Below are 16,845 nucleotides of genomic sequence, written 5' to 3' on the forward strand. Positions count from 1 at the left end.
AAAAAGGTTGCTTCCTCGCCTCATAAAATTACATTGGTGGTGTCGCTACGATTGGGACGATTCATATGCCAACATGGCTGCCTCAATATCGTGCTTTCCACTGCAGCGCTGTTGTCGTCTTCCTTTCTGTTACCGTGTCGACCATCTAAACACGCTTTTCGACTTGGTTCGCAGGTATCGTAGTCGGGCCGGGTTTTTTTCGCGCACGCGCAGCGAACATAGCATCAATGAAGTATACGCACGACTAAAAAGGTGTATCTTAATTACCCCTGCATAATTTTACAAATATATTCATGACTTATGGACAAATGTAGGACAATATATAAAGACAATAATTATAGACAATATATAAATAATAAGTAAAACAGGGGGTTCGGAGTAGCGGCAAAGTATAAAGTATAAAGTGATCGCTCGAGCATGAGTGTTATACTTTGGAGAATGATAGAAGATAACATGCTTTCTCATTTTAGCACTAGTAAAATCGAACGAATGGAACGTACATGACAACTAACAGTAGTATTCCGGAGAATACACACGCCAGAGAAAGAGAAAACATTACACACATTCTGTCCTCTTTACGCTTGGATTCTGTGCTATCGACGACTATTTCTTCAAAACAACTTGCACGCACAGAATCACTATCCATTTTCAAACTTTCAAACCTTCCTTCATGTGACTGTCACGATAAAACGAAATAAACTTACGACCAAACATAAAAATCGTTGTAAAGACTTACTCACCTACAGCAAGTAGGTATTCCGGCATGATATGTTACGTTAAAAAATTAATTTTAACCTTAAAATATGCGTAAGGTAATATATAATATGCAGTATATAGTACATGATATCCAAAAAGTATATTTCTGATAGATAATTGAAATTAAAAAAAAATACATCAATCGGGATTCGTACCCGTGGTCAAGCAACGTTACAACCTAATATTCTACCAATGTATTCAACGAACCTTGCTAGATGCTTTTATTGTACATCGAAAACAAACACCCATTCTGAAAAAAGCCAAAATGGTTTTGCAGTACTACATGCGTACTACGACCCCCATAGGGTGTCGTTGCAAAAGCGATTGCAACATCTGTGCCTTCCCTTTGTAAGTGTGCTTTTTCTTACGTAATTACGTATACTCAAAAATAATGTTCATAAACGTTTTACCTTTTTTATTATACAATATTTTTTACATTGCATACTATCATTACATTCCACAAATAACAATTAGTACTTAATTATTTTCGTACCATATCATAAATATCATATCATTTTTTTATTATTTAGTTCTTTGAAATTATCGTAACAGACTATTCTGTATCAATTAATTGCAATGCAATATAAACAACCTTAACATATACATGACGTTTCTTAACAATATAATATTGAATATATATACATATGCAAAAGTAAAATATATAAGTTCGGGCGCTTCATACTCTTAGTACGGTACTGAACCATGCTGAAAGGCATTTTTAGATTATCGGCACACCAGCAGAGGGAGAGACGACACCAGCACTGTGGTGTGCTGTGGTGGAGAGCGTGAAACTCACCCATTGTGCAAGCGCATCAGTCTTCTCGATTTCATAACGACAACACCAATGTAATTTTATGAAGCGAGGAAGCGTCCTTTTCGGCTGATTTTTTTTTTAAATTGTTCCTTATAAAATTTCGTTGCGGGAGATAGTTACACATTTTGCAATTTCGCTTTTGAAACGTGCTAAAAATACGTTCAAAGGCAAAAAAATTTGTTTTTTCAATTTTTTCCAAAAAACGCTTGACGAGACGATAGATTTACTTCCCCTGATTACGAAATGCGTAATTATTATATGTTTTTTTCATTATTGTGGCTGAAAAACGGGAAAAACTATCTAGTAGTTCACCTACTTTCCGTTGGTGGCGCCAGTTTGTCTCTTGCGCATACGTGCGCGATGAAAAGGAACTATTTGGCAGTGCTGCCACAGATCTTCCGCGCCCTCTGGTATAATATTTTTAAATAAAATGGATATGCAATAGAAAATGCATTTACATGTAGGCTGCAATGTCGTGTATTCCAATAGTCTATGACTATCAATAAATTCGTTGTTCCCGCCAGAGGACCGGTATTTGTATTATGTTGCACGAGATTTCTTTCTTACCATTATATTTAAGTATAACATTTCGACCTGGTAGTTTTGTGTTTTCATAACGTTTTATTTATCATAAAATCATGTCTGAAGGTAATTCGCAATTTCTACGAATACGTACATCTGTAATGTTCCTTGAAAAATATAACCTTTAATGTGCAAAACATTGTGAGGCATAAAAATTGTACTTACATTAGTAATTACAGTATCAAAAACCTGTCAATGAAAGTATTGTTAAAGTAACAGTGTATCGTGCGAGAAATATTATTGTACGAATTTTTTGTTTGTGTACTTTAGAAAAGACAACAACGGAGGACATGTGGACTCCGTACAAGGAATTACAGAGTCTCGTAGAACGGTATATTACATCTTCTCCAACCACTCATGATTTTCAATATCATGAATTCACAGAAGCATTACGAAGCCATAAACAAAATTTTCTTACGCTTTTAAAAAATCCTGTAAGTGATTATACGATATTAACACATCTATGGCAAAAAGTGAAATATTCTACAAATGCTGGTTTATCTATATCATTGATTACAGAACAATTCATAAATATCGTAGCTATCTAACATAAATAATATTGTCAATGATATAGACCAATTCTGGATTAAGCATTATTATAAGTAGTTTGAGTTATTTTTCAATTAACACGAATAAGTTCTAAAGAATCGGTCGCTCATGGATTATTCGGTATTCTGTGATATAGACAAGTAAATACATTCAACTTATTGATGCAAATGCTGGATGGTCATTTAAGCAATTCATATTCAATCATGAATGTCTATGTTATATGTTTTAAGATATATTTTATTATAGCCTGCAAATGCAAACAGTCGAGAAGAGATAAAAAAAGGAGTAACTGATGGTATTACGCCTCCTGGTTTGGGATGTCAACTGTTATTATCGAAAGAACTAGTTGACAAAACTCTCATTATATCAGATATGTATAATCTTAACGAATTCATGGCTTTGGATCTTCTCTGCACGGCTCAGTTGCAAATGCCACATCATCCTGGTTTACCTTTGGGATTAACAGCCATCTTATTATATTATGATGGAAAGAAAGCACTTACGTCAACTTTAAGAATGCTTGTACAAGCTAGAATGGGGCATAGTTGGAAAATTGATGCTCCTATTGCTCTGATAAGACACATTACAGAATATACAAATAAATTGCAAGAAGATGATTTATTAGATAGAATTTTATCTTTATTGGAACAAATGGATCCTGCCAAGGTACAGTCAGACCTCTTTAAGTTGAAAGCCTGCATCGATAGAATTATTATTTATTTCTATTTGTAAATCCTTGATAACTCAAACAACAAACAGAAATTATATTTGTTCGAATATTTTAAATCAAGGTTGTTGCTTTCCTAATTTCAAACTAATATTTGATTTTTAACAGGAACAGGAATTACTAGAAAAAAATCGGGCACTAGGTGGACCAAAACATCGTTACATGGTTATGAAACTTTTCAATGATTCTAGACAGGATTTGGCGGATATTTTATATTTGTGGTCAGCTCAATCTTCGTTACCAAATACAGTCTTATTTCATTTATTATCTGTATTACAAACGAAACGAATAGAACCTGAAGCGTGCAAGGAAGGGCCAGATAAAGTCACTCTCGCTCTTATAATGAGCGTTTTGAATGCAATTAATTTTAATTCATTACACACTCGCGAAAACGGTGAAGGTGTGACATATATTTCAACTGATTTCCAAATTAATGTTTCACTTGTGATTTACTGCACCATCTAACATCTGTTTCAGAGTTGATAAATTCTATGCCATTGATTGCGCAAGCTGATGCGCACGAAGAACTATATCAGAAATTAATATCGACTAATATCAATTGGGAGAGCGCTGGATTGCATGGACTTATACAGTTTGCCTATGCAGTTGCTTTGCCAGCAATTAAAGCTGCAATTAACGCGCAATCCACGAACAAAACCAACGATGACGGAAGACTGTTGGACGCAGCTTTGTCAAATAAATGCTTCCACTTTATGGCCGAAGTATTATTTAAAAACAAAAGCATATATTGCGAAGAATTTTATATTCGTTACTTTCATTCTCTTATCTCCGACTTCATATTACTGATGCCGCTAAAACTTAAAAATCTACGGAGTCGTGCGGACGAATCCATGCGTTTAATACAAGCGTATCAGCAAGAGGGACTCGAGCCTCCTTTGAATTTAGATAATCACTTCAAATATTTAATGTTAACGATAGCGGAACTGTATAAAGAGGATCCTCTAAAACTTGATTTAGTCATGGATTATTGGTGTTACCATTCCGATTCCGCGCACGTAACCGCTCCTGCCTTTACTAATCGTTTGCCATCCAGGCAAGTTGCTCTATTCAAATTCGTACGTCTCGACGATGAAATATTACCAGCTGGACTGTTCGTACCGTATCTGAAAATGATAGCGTCTCTTGCTTCTTCTCCGCAAGCAGCGAGACAGGCATTCAACTTTCTGAAACCAAATGGTAACTGTATTTCTATCATATCATTTACCTTATCTCGAACATCACTTGCAATACAAAACTTACCGTCGAGAAATTTCGTTTACAGGAACTTCGGGATCGACAACTATTTCTTGGGATCACTTCTTCGGTTCTTTAACTCGATATTACATGAACCTCCGAAAAGAATTACCCCCTAGCCAAGACACTGTTTACCGTCAAAGAGGTCATCCGAAAGGTATCACTCCGGACGAAGTGAAAGGACTGAAGGCTGTGTTTTTGGTGGTCCAAGTAATAGCAAAAAACGACGAAATGTCGAGAATAGCAATATGCGATCATCCAGGATGGAAAGTGTTGCCGTCCTTAATCGGTTTAGTAAGCTGTGGGATACCGATTCCCTTAAAAGCTGTTTTAGTACGAACCCTTGCTGCGTTAGCAAGATCCCCTGAAAGTTCGTCGACCGTATGGCAAAGTTTAGAAGCTGCCCAGATAATCTCAACTAAACCAACCACAAGTAGCTATCAACCAAGAGGTGTTCAAACCGAATTAGAGGAGATCGAATCTAAAAAGGATGAATATCCGCTGACGCGAGCAGTGTTGGAACTTTTAGACGTACTTACAGATTTTCCTATTCCACGATTATTGGGAATGGGTCAGCGCATTCCCGGCTTCGATCCATATTTGCATTTTATTATCAATACTGTTTTTCTGAAGTTCCATACGCGGTCTTATAAGAATCCAGCTGAGAAATGGGAAGTCGCAGAAGCATGTTTAAAAATATTCTCAAAGCTTATGAAACAATACGAGCCTTCCGTGGAAGATTTCACTGGGTGCAAGATGGAGCTCCAAAGTGGAGAAACCACGTTGGTTAATTCCGCTCCTGGATATCATTTAATGACTCAATTACATTCCAAGTCGGAGCTCCTCCATGTTATATTATACATTCTCGATAAGGGTTGCTTCAACTTCGACACATACGAACCTTTTCCTGGTAAAAAGAATCTAGAAAACGCTACCCTTTATTGTTTAGAAATATTAGAAAGGGAATTGAAGACACAACACAATTATATGTCGCAACTGGCATCTGCGAAGTCGATACACAAAATTTTAACCGGATTGTCCAGATTACTGTTGGAGGTAGATCCTCAAACGAAGAGGCCTGATTACATGATAAACGTTGCCAAATACGTGTCCTACAGTTCCTGGTTACCGCAACACGCGTTCCATGCCGTTGGTGTAATTCACGAAGTGACGAATGAGCCGGGAGCAGACTCTGAATTGCTTTCTACGTTCACGGCTACTCCTACTTTAGCCACGAATATTAGACACGGTTTCGTGGAGTGCTTAGACATGGATATTACCATCGACGAGGACACCGAGTTGACTGAGAAGCAGTACACCGGCAATTGTAAGGAACGAATTTTGCTCCTGATGATGCAGAGCATCACACGACCTACGCCGAATCTTTCTCACTATCTCCTAGGATTCAAAATCACCAAAGACATTAAAAAGACTATACTACAACAACCTGGTATCTTTGGATTTCCACGGACGTGCTTACACTCTATATTAGGGATTCTGGAACAGTCTCTCGAACGCGGACGTGACAAGATAACGGAAGCTTGCTACTGCTTTCTTCATACGTTGGCTGCGAATAACAAAACATCGGTTCCTGTATTGAGATTCTTACGAACCAGCGCCAATCAAGACTTTGTACAGAGACACCTTCTAAAATTGCCGTTTGAAGGACCGAACACGGCAACAGAGCTCGGCTGTATGTCCTGGTTGTTGAAGATAGCTGCGATCGAATTGCACGTTATCAGTAGAAAGTTTCAGAGTTCCCTCGTTGAACGACTGATGGGAAAATTTGACCAAGAACAAGGTCAGACTGTGCCCTTACAGAAACTTCTGATGGATCTTTTGCATTATGTTGAATTTCAACTCCAAGTGGACCCACCATTGTCTTTGGACTTTTTCGATCCATCACAAGTTGAGATGGTTTTGGGCCGTTGTAGCGTTCCAGTTACTTTGATAGGTGGTCCTCGGCTTATAGATATCAGAAAATTACATTCCCTCATCACCGAGGAACTATCCGTTACACAGAACAGCGCGACTGCGACTCAGCGTAATCTCATGCAGCAAGAAGTACAGAAAATTCTGATGCATGCCTTGAAAAGGAATCAAACGAAATTGTTGTCCTACGCCATGGTTAAATTCGTAGAAGGCTGGTGTCAAACAACAGAGATATTCTTCTCCGTAGCTACCAAACAACTGCTTCCTACGCCACAGAAACAGAATTTACTGTTGAATTTGTCTCACGACCTGTTGCAGAAAATGACATCCTGCGAAGCTTTGAATGAAATCAAAACTTTAGTATCCGGTACGGTGCTGATGTTGCTAGTGAACCTGCGAAACAGTTTCATTACCCAAACTGACACAGAATCGTTTCCATCCTCTCCTTCGAATACAACGATGATGAAAATTATCCTGAGCCACATTTTGCAGTGGATTCTAAATGCAGGTGCTTCCTCTCAAAAAGTAATTACGCATTTATATGCAGCTTTGTTAAATTTCCTCTGCGTAGTTGGTTTGGAGAAGTCAGAGAGCGCAAACTTTGTAGATTTCATGTACGTTAGTCAGTTAAATAGTACAGTGAACAGGATCATGCCCGTTCAAGAACGTTCTCATCGGTACGCGACGATACAAGTTATAAACAGCTTCGGGAATAAGTTGATGAACATTTTGTGCCACAATTGCTCCGGCGGCCACGACGTCTGTAAAATGTTGGCGTTGTCCTGCTTGGATAAAATTTTGGAATTGGACTACGACAATGCGTGGGTAATCTACTTAGCCAGCAGGGGCTATTTGAAACACATGATAGACAGTCTTTCAGAATCTGACAATATGTTACGTAGTATGTTACAACCGGAGCCACGGACGTTGAGACCACTGTACTTGTACGAGGCGAAAATGGCAACGTTTTGTAGAATAGCTTCGACGAGGCTAGGCGCCGAGAGCCTATTAGAAAATAAGATCTTGTCGTGTTTGTCGAGCATGGTCGTTTTCGATCACCATCCCGACGTTCACATAGGCTTCGAAGGTGGTGACTACTCTTTCGTACCTTCCATTGGTCAACGCTATCAGCAAATTTTCTTGCCAACTTTGTATCTCTGCGATGCACTGCTGACCACTCTGGGAACGGAGAATCAATCATGCGCCATACAAATTTGTGGATTTCTACAAAGTCATAGAGATACCATCGAGATGGTGCTACGAAATGCATTTCCAAAGGCGAACACTCTATTCTTAAAAGAGGTTGCATGTCTCACGGGTGTAATATCCAGATCTGCAAATATCGACATGTACAAGTTAGTGGACGAAGAATTGGCGAAATCAGACTACGATGATCGGAAATTGGATGACCCTAGCGGAATGAGGGAGCTTCGTGCTCATCTCTACCGGTTACAGAAACTAATGCTCTCTTTATTGTGTAAATTTCAATTGCAACCAGCTCCGATTCGCTTGAGTCACGAACAGACGGATGCGAACCAACAGCACATTTCTTCAGTTCAGATTGTTGCAAATGTCATGTTGTACACGCGTAATCAAATGCAGCACAGCAGAATGGATCAAATGATGTGGAACGTGCTGTTTGAGCCTCATTTTACTCCAAAATTAGATGGAAGGGAAGACAGGATGAAAGATTCAACTGGTGGATTACATTTAGGGACAATCGTCGAGCAACTTGTATCCGTAACGAAATTATTGCACACAGAGCTACCACATATTGATACTCTTATAAAGAAGGTAGCTATTATAGGGGAAATGAACACAACAGAGTTAAAGCAATATCTATCCGAGGAAGAGGCCGAACTTACTGTACAGAAGAAACGGGTGATAGTCGAACAGCGATTGAATCGCTGGGTAAAAGAGAAACGCCAAAATATAAAATATTGTTCGTTTATAATAGAACATGCTTTGTACATTCTGTGGAGTCATTGCGACTTCTACATACCGCAGGATACACAGCGGCATAATCAAATGCAAGGTAATATCACTGTTTATTTTTCTATGTAGTTAACACATTGTACTATAATTGTTTTCTTAGCTTGTTCTCGGTCAATTTTAATCTAATTTTTCTGGTTTTAATGTCTCATCTCAGGTATAAACAAATTGCTTGTAATTGTTTAAAGTTTAGTAGTTTATTAGCAAAACGATATTTCAAAAAGGATACGTAATATTTGATAGATATATGGTGCAGCAGTTAACCCGTTACAAAGCAATAATGCCCAAACTATTGCAGATACAAAAGAAATTTTCAGGTAAAAGTTACAAAATTTTAAGGGGCCCGTTAAACAAACTTACTGATTTTTGGTTTTGTACAAATGTTGAGGCTATGTCAAAGTTACACCTATTTCTTTTAATGGAATTATGGGATTTTTTTCCACATTATGAATGCTGATATTGAAATAAGTTCATTGATTTATGATACAAAGTGACTTATTGTAATATGAAACTTTAAATTGGTCTTTGTAGTTAGTAGATTTGGCGCAACCTGTCATTCGGTCGAAGGATAGAAGAAGGAAAGGAGGAAAGAAGATGAACTAGCAGACTGTGTCCAATCTACTCACTATAAACTCCAATTTAAGGCTTTATATTACAGCAAATGACTTTGTATCGTAGGTTAATGAGCTCATCTCGATGTCAGTATTCATAATGTGCAAAAAAATTCTATAGTTCTTCTTAAAAAAATAGCTGTAATCTTGACATGGCCTCAGCACCTGATCAAACCAAAAAGTACAAATAACTTCGTTTGATGGGCACTTTAAAATCCTGTACCATTTATTTGAAAAGTTTTTTTGTGTTGGCGATATTTTGGGCATTATCACTCCATAGCAGGTTGACTGCTCCACCCTACATATTAAAATGACTTCCTATCGTAGCTTTTGCAATATTACTCACTTTTACAATATAATCCAATACTAAAAACAATTGAATTGCACGTAAAACTTAATTCTCCAAATATTCCAGATTATGTAGAGAGATAAATTATATGCAATCAGTTAGTATAATTCAATCCAATTACATAATAAGGAATACTATCATTATTATGATGAAAAGTGTATACGAGTCTTTTATTACATGACTTAAGAATTCCAGACAAAAATAATTTTGTGTTTATCCAACAACAAATTGTGCTCATTAATACTATGTATATATTATTACTTTTTTATTCTTTTTTAACCGTTTGACTGCTAAGCAATTCTTGCAAGAACGCACGAAAACTGCGGGACATATTTTGACTTGATGTCAAAGACATACTGAAACTCGCAGCGCAAAATGAGACAAATGAACGCAGCGCTTTTGCGCCGCGTAGCAGTCAAACGGTTAAAATATAACAAGCAATACATATTATTATCTTGCTTAATTTCAAATAGTATATCAGAGTTACTTGTTATTTCATTTCATTTTTAATATCCTTGACAGGCATAGATGAAGTGACATGGAAAATATCTTCGGAAACGAAAATGGAATTAAAACAAGGTCTCGTAGCAACATTCACAGATAGTTTTATTACACAATTACTAGATATACACAGTGAATACGCAACAGTGGATCATAGCTTTATCGAAGTCCTTGTAAGAAAAATTAAAAGACTACAACAATTTACGGTATAAGACTATTGTTCGAATGGCTATATAAGAACATATTTTTTTACACGTCTGTGTGTATGTACAATCGATTTACGAAAATTACGCAAACAGTATTTATTATAAAAATTAACCAGAACTGATCAAAGCGTACAATTATGTAATACAATTTACAATTATTCAGTCCTGGATATGTACAAGATAATTTGGTTGGAAAAGAATTTAGGTCATACATACTTTTTATCGATTAATGTTTACAAATCAGAATTGAATGCTTATAATAATTTTGTTGATATACGTATATATATATATACCATTTTGTAATATTTTGCTGAACGCAATAATATATTAAAAATAATCTGTCATAGTTATATTCCGTTACTATGTTAATTGTGGTATCTATAATTAATAAATTAAATACTAAAATACTTATACTACTCTTCTCTCTTTAAATTAACGTATACAGCATATTTAAAGTTTATTTATAAATGTGACATAACAAAATAGCTTAATGTGACATCATTATCGTTATTATTTTTAAATATTTTTAAGAAGTGATGACAGCTTCATCCCATGGACCATAAATATTATCCTTGTATGTTTGACATCGTACATACCAATAAGGACAAATAAAATGTAAAAATACTATAGATAAAATAAAAACGTATGAAATCGTTTGCGAAATAAACAAAAGGAAATATAAAGTATTGAGTGTTACAAAAATTGAAATAAGTATTTTCTTACTTAATTTATACATTAAAAACGGTAATAAAACGAAACATTGTACGGCAACTGTGAGAAGAGAAAAAGCATGCGACGGGGATGCTAATCTGGATGCTAACATCAATGACCCAAAGATTGAAGATGTTATAGATAAGGAATCTGACAAAGAAATCTGTAGAGAACCGTATTTGCTAAATATTAAATGAGTTAAAAACATTAATATCGTCATGGCATAAATTGTGTCGGTACTAATTGTTTCGGTTAAAGTTTTCAAAACAGGGGATAAAATATAACCAAACGTGAGAAAAATTAATGCAGTTCTAAAATCTTTTGACATTTTTTTCACAGTAGTTTGTTCCGTTACACAATATACGAAATAACCAAATATTGTTAAGATTACGCCCGATACAAAGATGACATTAGGACTGGTCCATTCTTTGTTTAACCAGATAAATATAATAACAAAAAGAATCACAATGCTCAATTGAATGCATATGCTGGCTCCAAATGTTATTGCTTCTGATAATGTTACATTATTTGGTTTTATATTCTTACGTAACTGTTCCAAGAATGAGCTATCCGTATAATTGTCTGGCAAGCTATAATTTTCATACAAATTTTTTTGCCATTGTGTTTCTGATGTCATGGCGTGTATTACGCTTAAAGTTCCACAAAATTTGAACAGTGTTTCTCTAATTGTATGCCAAAAATTTGATAAATATAGAATATACAATTTTCTGTTAATTAAATACAATCTCCCTAACTGTAAATAGTGTACAAAGAATTGTAAAATACACACATAAATATTTATAACAGGATATCGTTTTACCTATCTTCCAGAAAATTTAGATATTTGTATGAATTTCATATTGTTGCTGCGTCAAACATTCTTCTTCCATGCAAATATCTAGCATTAAGTTTCAATGTTATGGATGTTTTAACTAAACAGTAGCTAATCCTCCCACAATAGTGATGTGTATTGTGTATTTCTCAGCATTTATCATCTCGTTTTAATCGACCAGAGTCTGTCGTACAATACACTGAAAAAGGAACTAAAAATTTTAATCGACTTTAAATCACACTTAATTATAATCTTCTAACTATTGAACATTGAGATTGATACTACCTTATATTCATTCTATTCGTAAAAAATCATGATCTTGAGTAAACATCATTGAATCAAATTGGGAGACACTGCTGGAAAGTTCTATATCAAATTCATTAAATTACTATATGTATTCTTATGAGGGAATTTTCTTTGACTCGATCCGATTAACTAATGAAATTCAATTCACAATGCGAATGATTCACTATCATAGCGCTATTAACAGTTGGTTTACTATTATCATCCTTTTAAATTTCTCACATAACCAATAAAAGCGCAGCCATATCTGTTGCTTCCATCGTAACTTAACTCGGTAAAAAAGAAGTGCGTGACAAAAATATGGCAGAAATTTTGGATAATTGAAATGTACGTACTATATTCCAAACGCAGTACTTCACTTTTATTGAAATTATCAATTACACAGGACAGATGCACGATATACATTATGTATTATTTGTTTCTGTATACACAGATATAATCAGGTAAATAAATTATGAAATTATATTCTTTCTAATATTTATTACATGCAAGCTATTTTTATTTAATAAACTTATTTATATATAATATTCTGAATTTTTGAACAAAAATATACTTTTTTATATATAAGGGCTATTTTAACATCAACAACGAAAGGTGTATTCTGGAATAGCTCTCATAAAAGTATTCCACAATTCGTAAAACTATTTCATTGTAGTCTTGAATTGTATATCGTACTCTTTATAATTATATGTTATTATTGCAGACCTAAGAATTAGCATTGGAAAGTTGTATAGAAAGATGCAGAAATTTAGACGAGCTCAAGTGCAAAATAAAATATCGATTAAGAAACATTTAGAAGCAAATGCTTATTTAGAATCATCCAGCGAAGATGAAAATGACACGAACGAAGACGATATAGAAAATGTGGTTGGCAAAGTATTATCTGCCTATCAAGGAAAGGAGGAAGATGCGGAAAAAATTTTATCGTATTTAATTAACACTTTTCAATCTAGCAGTGCTGTCTGTTTGATATGTATTTCAACAGTGAAAAAGGCAGATGCGGTATGAAAAATGACATCGATTAAAAGTTTCATTTGAAATTATGTTTACAATGTACTTTAAATAATGAATATAAATATTTCAGATCTGGAATTGTAACAAGTGTTTTGCTTTTCTACATTTATCTTGTATTCTGCACTGGATACAAGACAGTCTAAATGTTAAACGTCAGAAAGGTATTGCACCAATTTGGGCATGGTAAGCAACAAGTTAACTAAAAGATACAATTTATACATTTCATACAATTTAACTGCTACATCGTTTGCTGTATTGAAAAATTAATTCCAGTCCAAAATGTCGTACCGAGTATGATCAAGATGAAATTCCTCGCACCTACAAATGTTTCTGTAAAAAAGTCACAGACCCCTCGTTTCAACCATGGAACATACCACATTCTTGCGGAGATACGTGTGGCAAACCATTGCAACCGAAATGTGGCCATAAATGTGTTTTACTTTGCCATCCTGGACCATGTCCGCCATGTGCAAAAACAGTGTCGGTCACATGTTTCTGTGGCAAACAAGTACCTCAGGTGCGGCGATGCAATGCCAAAAATTGGAGTTGTAGTACTGCATGTAACAAAAGATACGAATCATGCTCTCACAATTGTAAGCAAGTGTGTCATTCGGGAGATTGCCCTCCCTGTTCAGAGACATTATTGCTCGAGTGTCATTGCAAGAGTAACACGGAAATAAGGCAATGTTCTGAAAGCATATGGACTTGCGACAAACCGTGCCGTAGACCTCTGTCTTGTAACGTTCATGTTTGCCAAAGTACATGCCATTTACCTGGTGACTGCGAAGTTTGCCCTTTAGAAAAGAACAGAACGTGTCCGTGTGGAAAAAAGCGTTACGCTGTTTCTTGCAGGCAAGAAAAGGTACCCACGTGCGGTGATACGTGTGGCAAATTGTTAGACTGCGGTTCGCACTTTTGTAACATGAGATGCCACACGGACAAGTGTGGACAGTGTTTGGAAGTGATTACTAAATCTTGTCGATGCGGTAGCTATCGGAAAGAAGTTGCCTGCGGCAAAGAGTTTCATTGCAATAAGAAGTGCACTCAAGTACGTCTCTGTGGAAGACACTTGTGCAACAGGAAGTGTTGCGACTGCCTAACCAAGAGTACGTCCAACATATGCGAGAAAATATGCGAAAATACTTTAAACTGCCGTAAACATAAATGTTCCTCTCCTTGCCACAACGGTCCTTGTTACCCATGCGAACGTACCGACGTCATCCAGTGCAGGTGCGGATACAACAAAATAACGGTACCATGCGGTTTCATGAAAAGAGTGAAACCACCGCCGTGTAATAAACCGTGCAAAGTACCCCCTATTTGTCATCATCCCAAAAGGGAAACTCATAAATGCCATCAAGGACCGTGTCCACCCTGTAGAAAAGTCTGCAATTTAGTATACAAACGATGCGGTCATTCTTGCGTTGCTATTTGCCACACGAAAGTCTGGGTGCAAGTAAACAAAAACGATAAAAAAACGCAGCCCACGGGGCCATGGGAGATACAAAAAGAAATCATGCAGCTGAAAACACTGCCGTGTCCACCGTGCGAAGTTTCGGTGTCGGTTGAATGTTTGGGCGGTCACGAGACGCGTCCGTGGCCTTGTCACATGGCTAGACCTACCTCTTGTGGAAGACTTTGTGGAAGGACGCTACCCTGCACGAATCATACTTGCGAATTGGTTTGTCATAGATTATCATCTTCGGGGGATGGCAAGATCAGTACTCCATGCATGGAATGTGAAAAACCATGTATATCCTCGCGGCCGCAAGGTTGCACGCATTTCTGCCCAAAACCATGTCATCCGGCGCCATGTGGTGCTTGCAAACAACTAGTGAAAATTTCATGTCATTGCGGGATAGGTACTCTGTATCGAAGATGCGCCGAATTAACATCCGCCACTATAGAACAACGCAACGAGTTGCTCAAGTGTGGAAATCAGTGTCCTAAAAATGTAATTGAAGTTTTTAGATAACTATTATATCCGTACATTTATTCAACGTTAATTGTATTTGACTTCTGGCTGTAGGCCATGTCCTTTGGATAAGATACTCCGACGTTTCGTCAACATTGCAGATAGCTTCTTCAGAGCTCAAATGGCACACTATCAGTCAAAGCTGTAAATTCTTAATTACAATTACAAAACGATTACTTGACCAAGTAATTCAATAATTGTCATTACAATTACTCTGTCGCATGTAATGGTATTTCTAATTACTTAATTACTACCAGTAATCCCATGCATTACTTAATAATTACTTATAACGGCCCAGAAAGTAATTAAAAGGCGTCCCAAATTTAAAGTAGTCAAAAATACCTAAAAATAATTAAAAAGTAATTATAACTACTTTTTTAATTACTTTCAAGTAATTGCAGTGACATGGACAGTAATTCTTAAAAGTAATGATTACTGTCTTCCAATTATTTGTAATTACTTTGAATTACTTTTGTCGCCAAAAAGTAATTAGAAGTCAGTAATCATTACTTTTAACAATTACTGTCCATGTAACTGCAATTACTTAAAAGTAATAAAAAAGTAGTTTTAATTACTTTTAGGTATATTTAACTACTTTAGATTTGCAGACGCCTTTTAATTACTATCTGGGCAGTTGTAAGTAATTATTAAAAAGTAATTGAATTACTCAGTAATTAAGAATAAGGTATTGCATAATTACTAAAAAAAGTAATCAACAATTACTTTCTAATTCCAAAGTAATTGTTCCAAATTGTAATAAATTCCAAAATAATCATTACTTTACAACTCTGCTATCAGTGCAGATCTAACCTGGGCCAATATGCCGAATTAGGCCCATGTTAGACTGTATTACGGTAAGTTTAGGTCTGAAGTAGGTTTCCACTAATATATTAGTGTGTTCCGAAGAAGCTAGCTGCAACGTTGGAGAGACGTTGGAGTATTTTATAAGTCAAGCATTAAATATGTTAACTGTACTTCCTCTTACTGGGTAATTGATTTTTGTTGCAGTATCCTTGCGGACATCGGTGTGTGCAAGACTGTCACCCGGGTCAGTGTAAAAACGAGAACGAGTGCAACAAGAAAGTGAAATTATTCTGTTCATGTAAACGGATAAAAAAAGACTTCGTCTGTTCGACGGTGCAAAAACAGCAGATTCGTATACAATGCGACGATGTTTGCAAGAAGTTGAAAAACGAGCGAAGCCAAGCGGAAGCTATTTTATTGGAACGAAAACGCCAAGCTGAAGAGATACGCAATCAAGAGGAAATTGAGAAATTTGAACGGAAATTCAAACCGCGTCGCAAAGGAAAGGAGAAATTTGATAAGAAACAATCGCAAAGAGAAACAAGTAGTAATTATTGGAAATATTGGATTTCTGCAATTTTAATATGTATAATTGGCATAGGAATATTTTATGCGAGTGTTCAGAAATCGTGAGCAGTGATCCGAAATTGAGCCTAATAAGCATAATATTGCTTTAAAAAAAAAACTATATTTTTTAGTCAAGTTTGATCGTTTAATTTTAAAGTTCGTTCCGTTTCGATCTAGCATATTCAGTATAGTGAAATACCAAACATACATTTATATATCTTTGTAATCTTTGCTCAAAGTTTTACGAAAATGTATCGTTATTATTTTATGGAATTTGTGCCATGAAAATAAGATACAGCCCAAAGAATTTTAACATTAAACGAATGTACAAATACATTTTATGGAATACGACGTAGAAATCTTTGT

The 16,845-nt window shown here is 35.9% G+C and overlaps 3 protein-coding genes across 6 annotated transcripts; 2 read left to right on the plus strand and 1 right to left on the minus strand.

Moving 5' to 3' along the window:
- Positions 1-2,031: 2,031 nt before the first annotated feature.
- Positions 2,032-10,684, plus strand: LOC128878122 (nuclear pore complex protein Nup205). Its single transcript, XM_054126030.1, has 7 exons — positions 2,032-2,218; positions 2,423-2,586; positions 2,948-3,367; positions 3,537-3,828; positions 3,906-4,625; positions 4,711-8,649; positions 10,089-10,684. Exons 1-7 carry the CDS (start codon positions 2,209-2,211, stop codon positions 10,277-10,279), a joined length of 5,736 nt encoding a protein of 1,911 aa, XP_053982005.1. The 5' UTR covers positions 2,032-2,208; the 3' UTR covers positions 10,280-10,684.
- Positions 10,685-10,799: 115 nt separating this feature from the next.
- Positions 10,800-12,531, minus strand: LOC128878124 (phosphatidylinositol N-acetylglucosaminyltransferase subunit C). Of its 3 annotated transcripts, none has more exons than XM_054126035.1 (3): positions 12,455-12,531; positions 12,102-12,182; positions 10,800-12,015 (listed from the first exon to the last, which is right to left on the minus strand). In XM_054126035.1, exon 3 carries the CDS (start codon positions 11,619-11,621, stop codon positions 10,800-10,802), a length of 822 nt encoding a protein of 273 aa, XP_053982010.1. In that variant the 5' UTR covers positions 11,622-12,015; positions 12,102-12,182; positions 12,455-12,531. The 3 variants fall into 3 exon arrangements, with proteins under 3 accessions (XP_053982010.1, XP_053982011.1, XP_053982009.1); XM_054126036.1 differs by having other exon boundaries at positions 10,800-12,027; positions 12,455-12,529; XM_054126034.1 differs by lacking the exon at positions 12,455-12,531 and having other exon boundaries at positions 12,102-12,242.
- Positions 12,323-16,830, plus strand: LOC128878123 (NF-X1-type zinc finger protein NFXL1). Of its 2 annotated transcripts, XM_054126032.1 has the most exons (6): positions 12,323-12,446; positions 12,505-12,562; positions 12,823-13,121; positions 13,204-13,316; positions 13,407-15,087; positions 16,117-16,830. In XM_054126032.1, exons 3-6 carry the CDS (start codon positions 12,858-12,860, stop codon positions 16,543-16,545), a joined length of 2,487 nt encoding a protein of 828 aa, XP_053982007.1. In that variant the 5' UTR covers positions 12,323-12,446; positions 12,505-12,562; positions 12,823-12,857; the 3' UTR covers positions 16,546-16,830. The 2 variants fall into 2 exon arrangements, with proteins under 2 accessions (XP_053982007.1, XP_053982006.1); XM_054126031.1 differs by having other exon boundaries at positions 12,420-12,562.
- The last annotated feature ends 15 nt before the right edge of the window (positions 16,831-16,845 follow it).

This window comes from Hylaeus volcanicus, chromosome 6 (genome assembly GCF_026283585.1).
Source record: "Hylaeus volcanicus isolate JK05 chromosome 6, UHH_iyHylVolc1.0_haploid, whole genome shotgun sequence".
Lineage (NCBI taxonomy): Eukaryota > Metazoa > Arthropoda > Insecta > Hymenoptera > Colletidae > Hylaeus > Hylaeus volcanicus.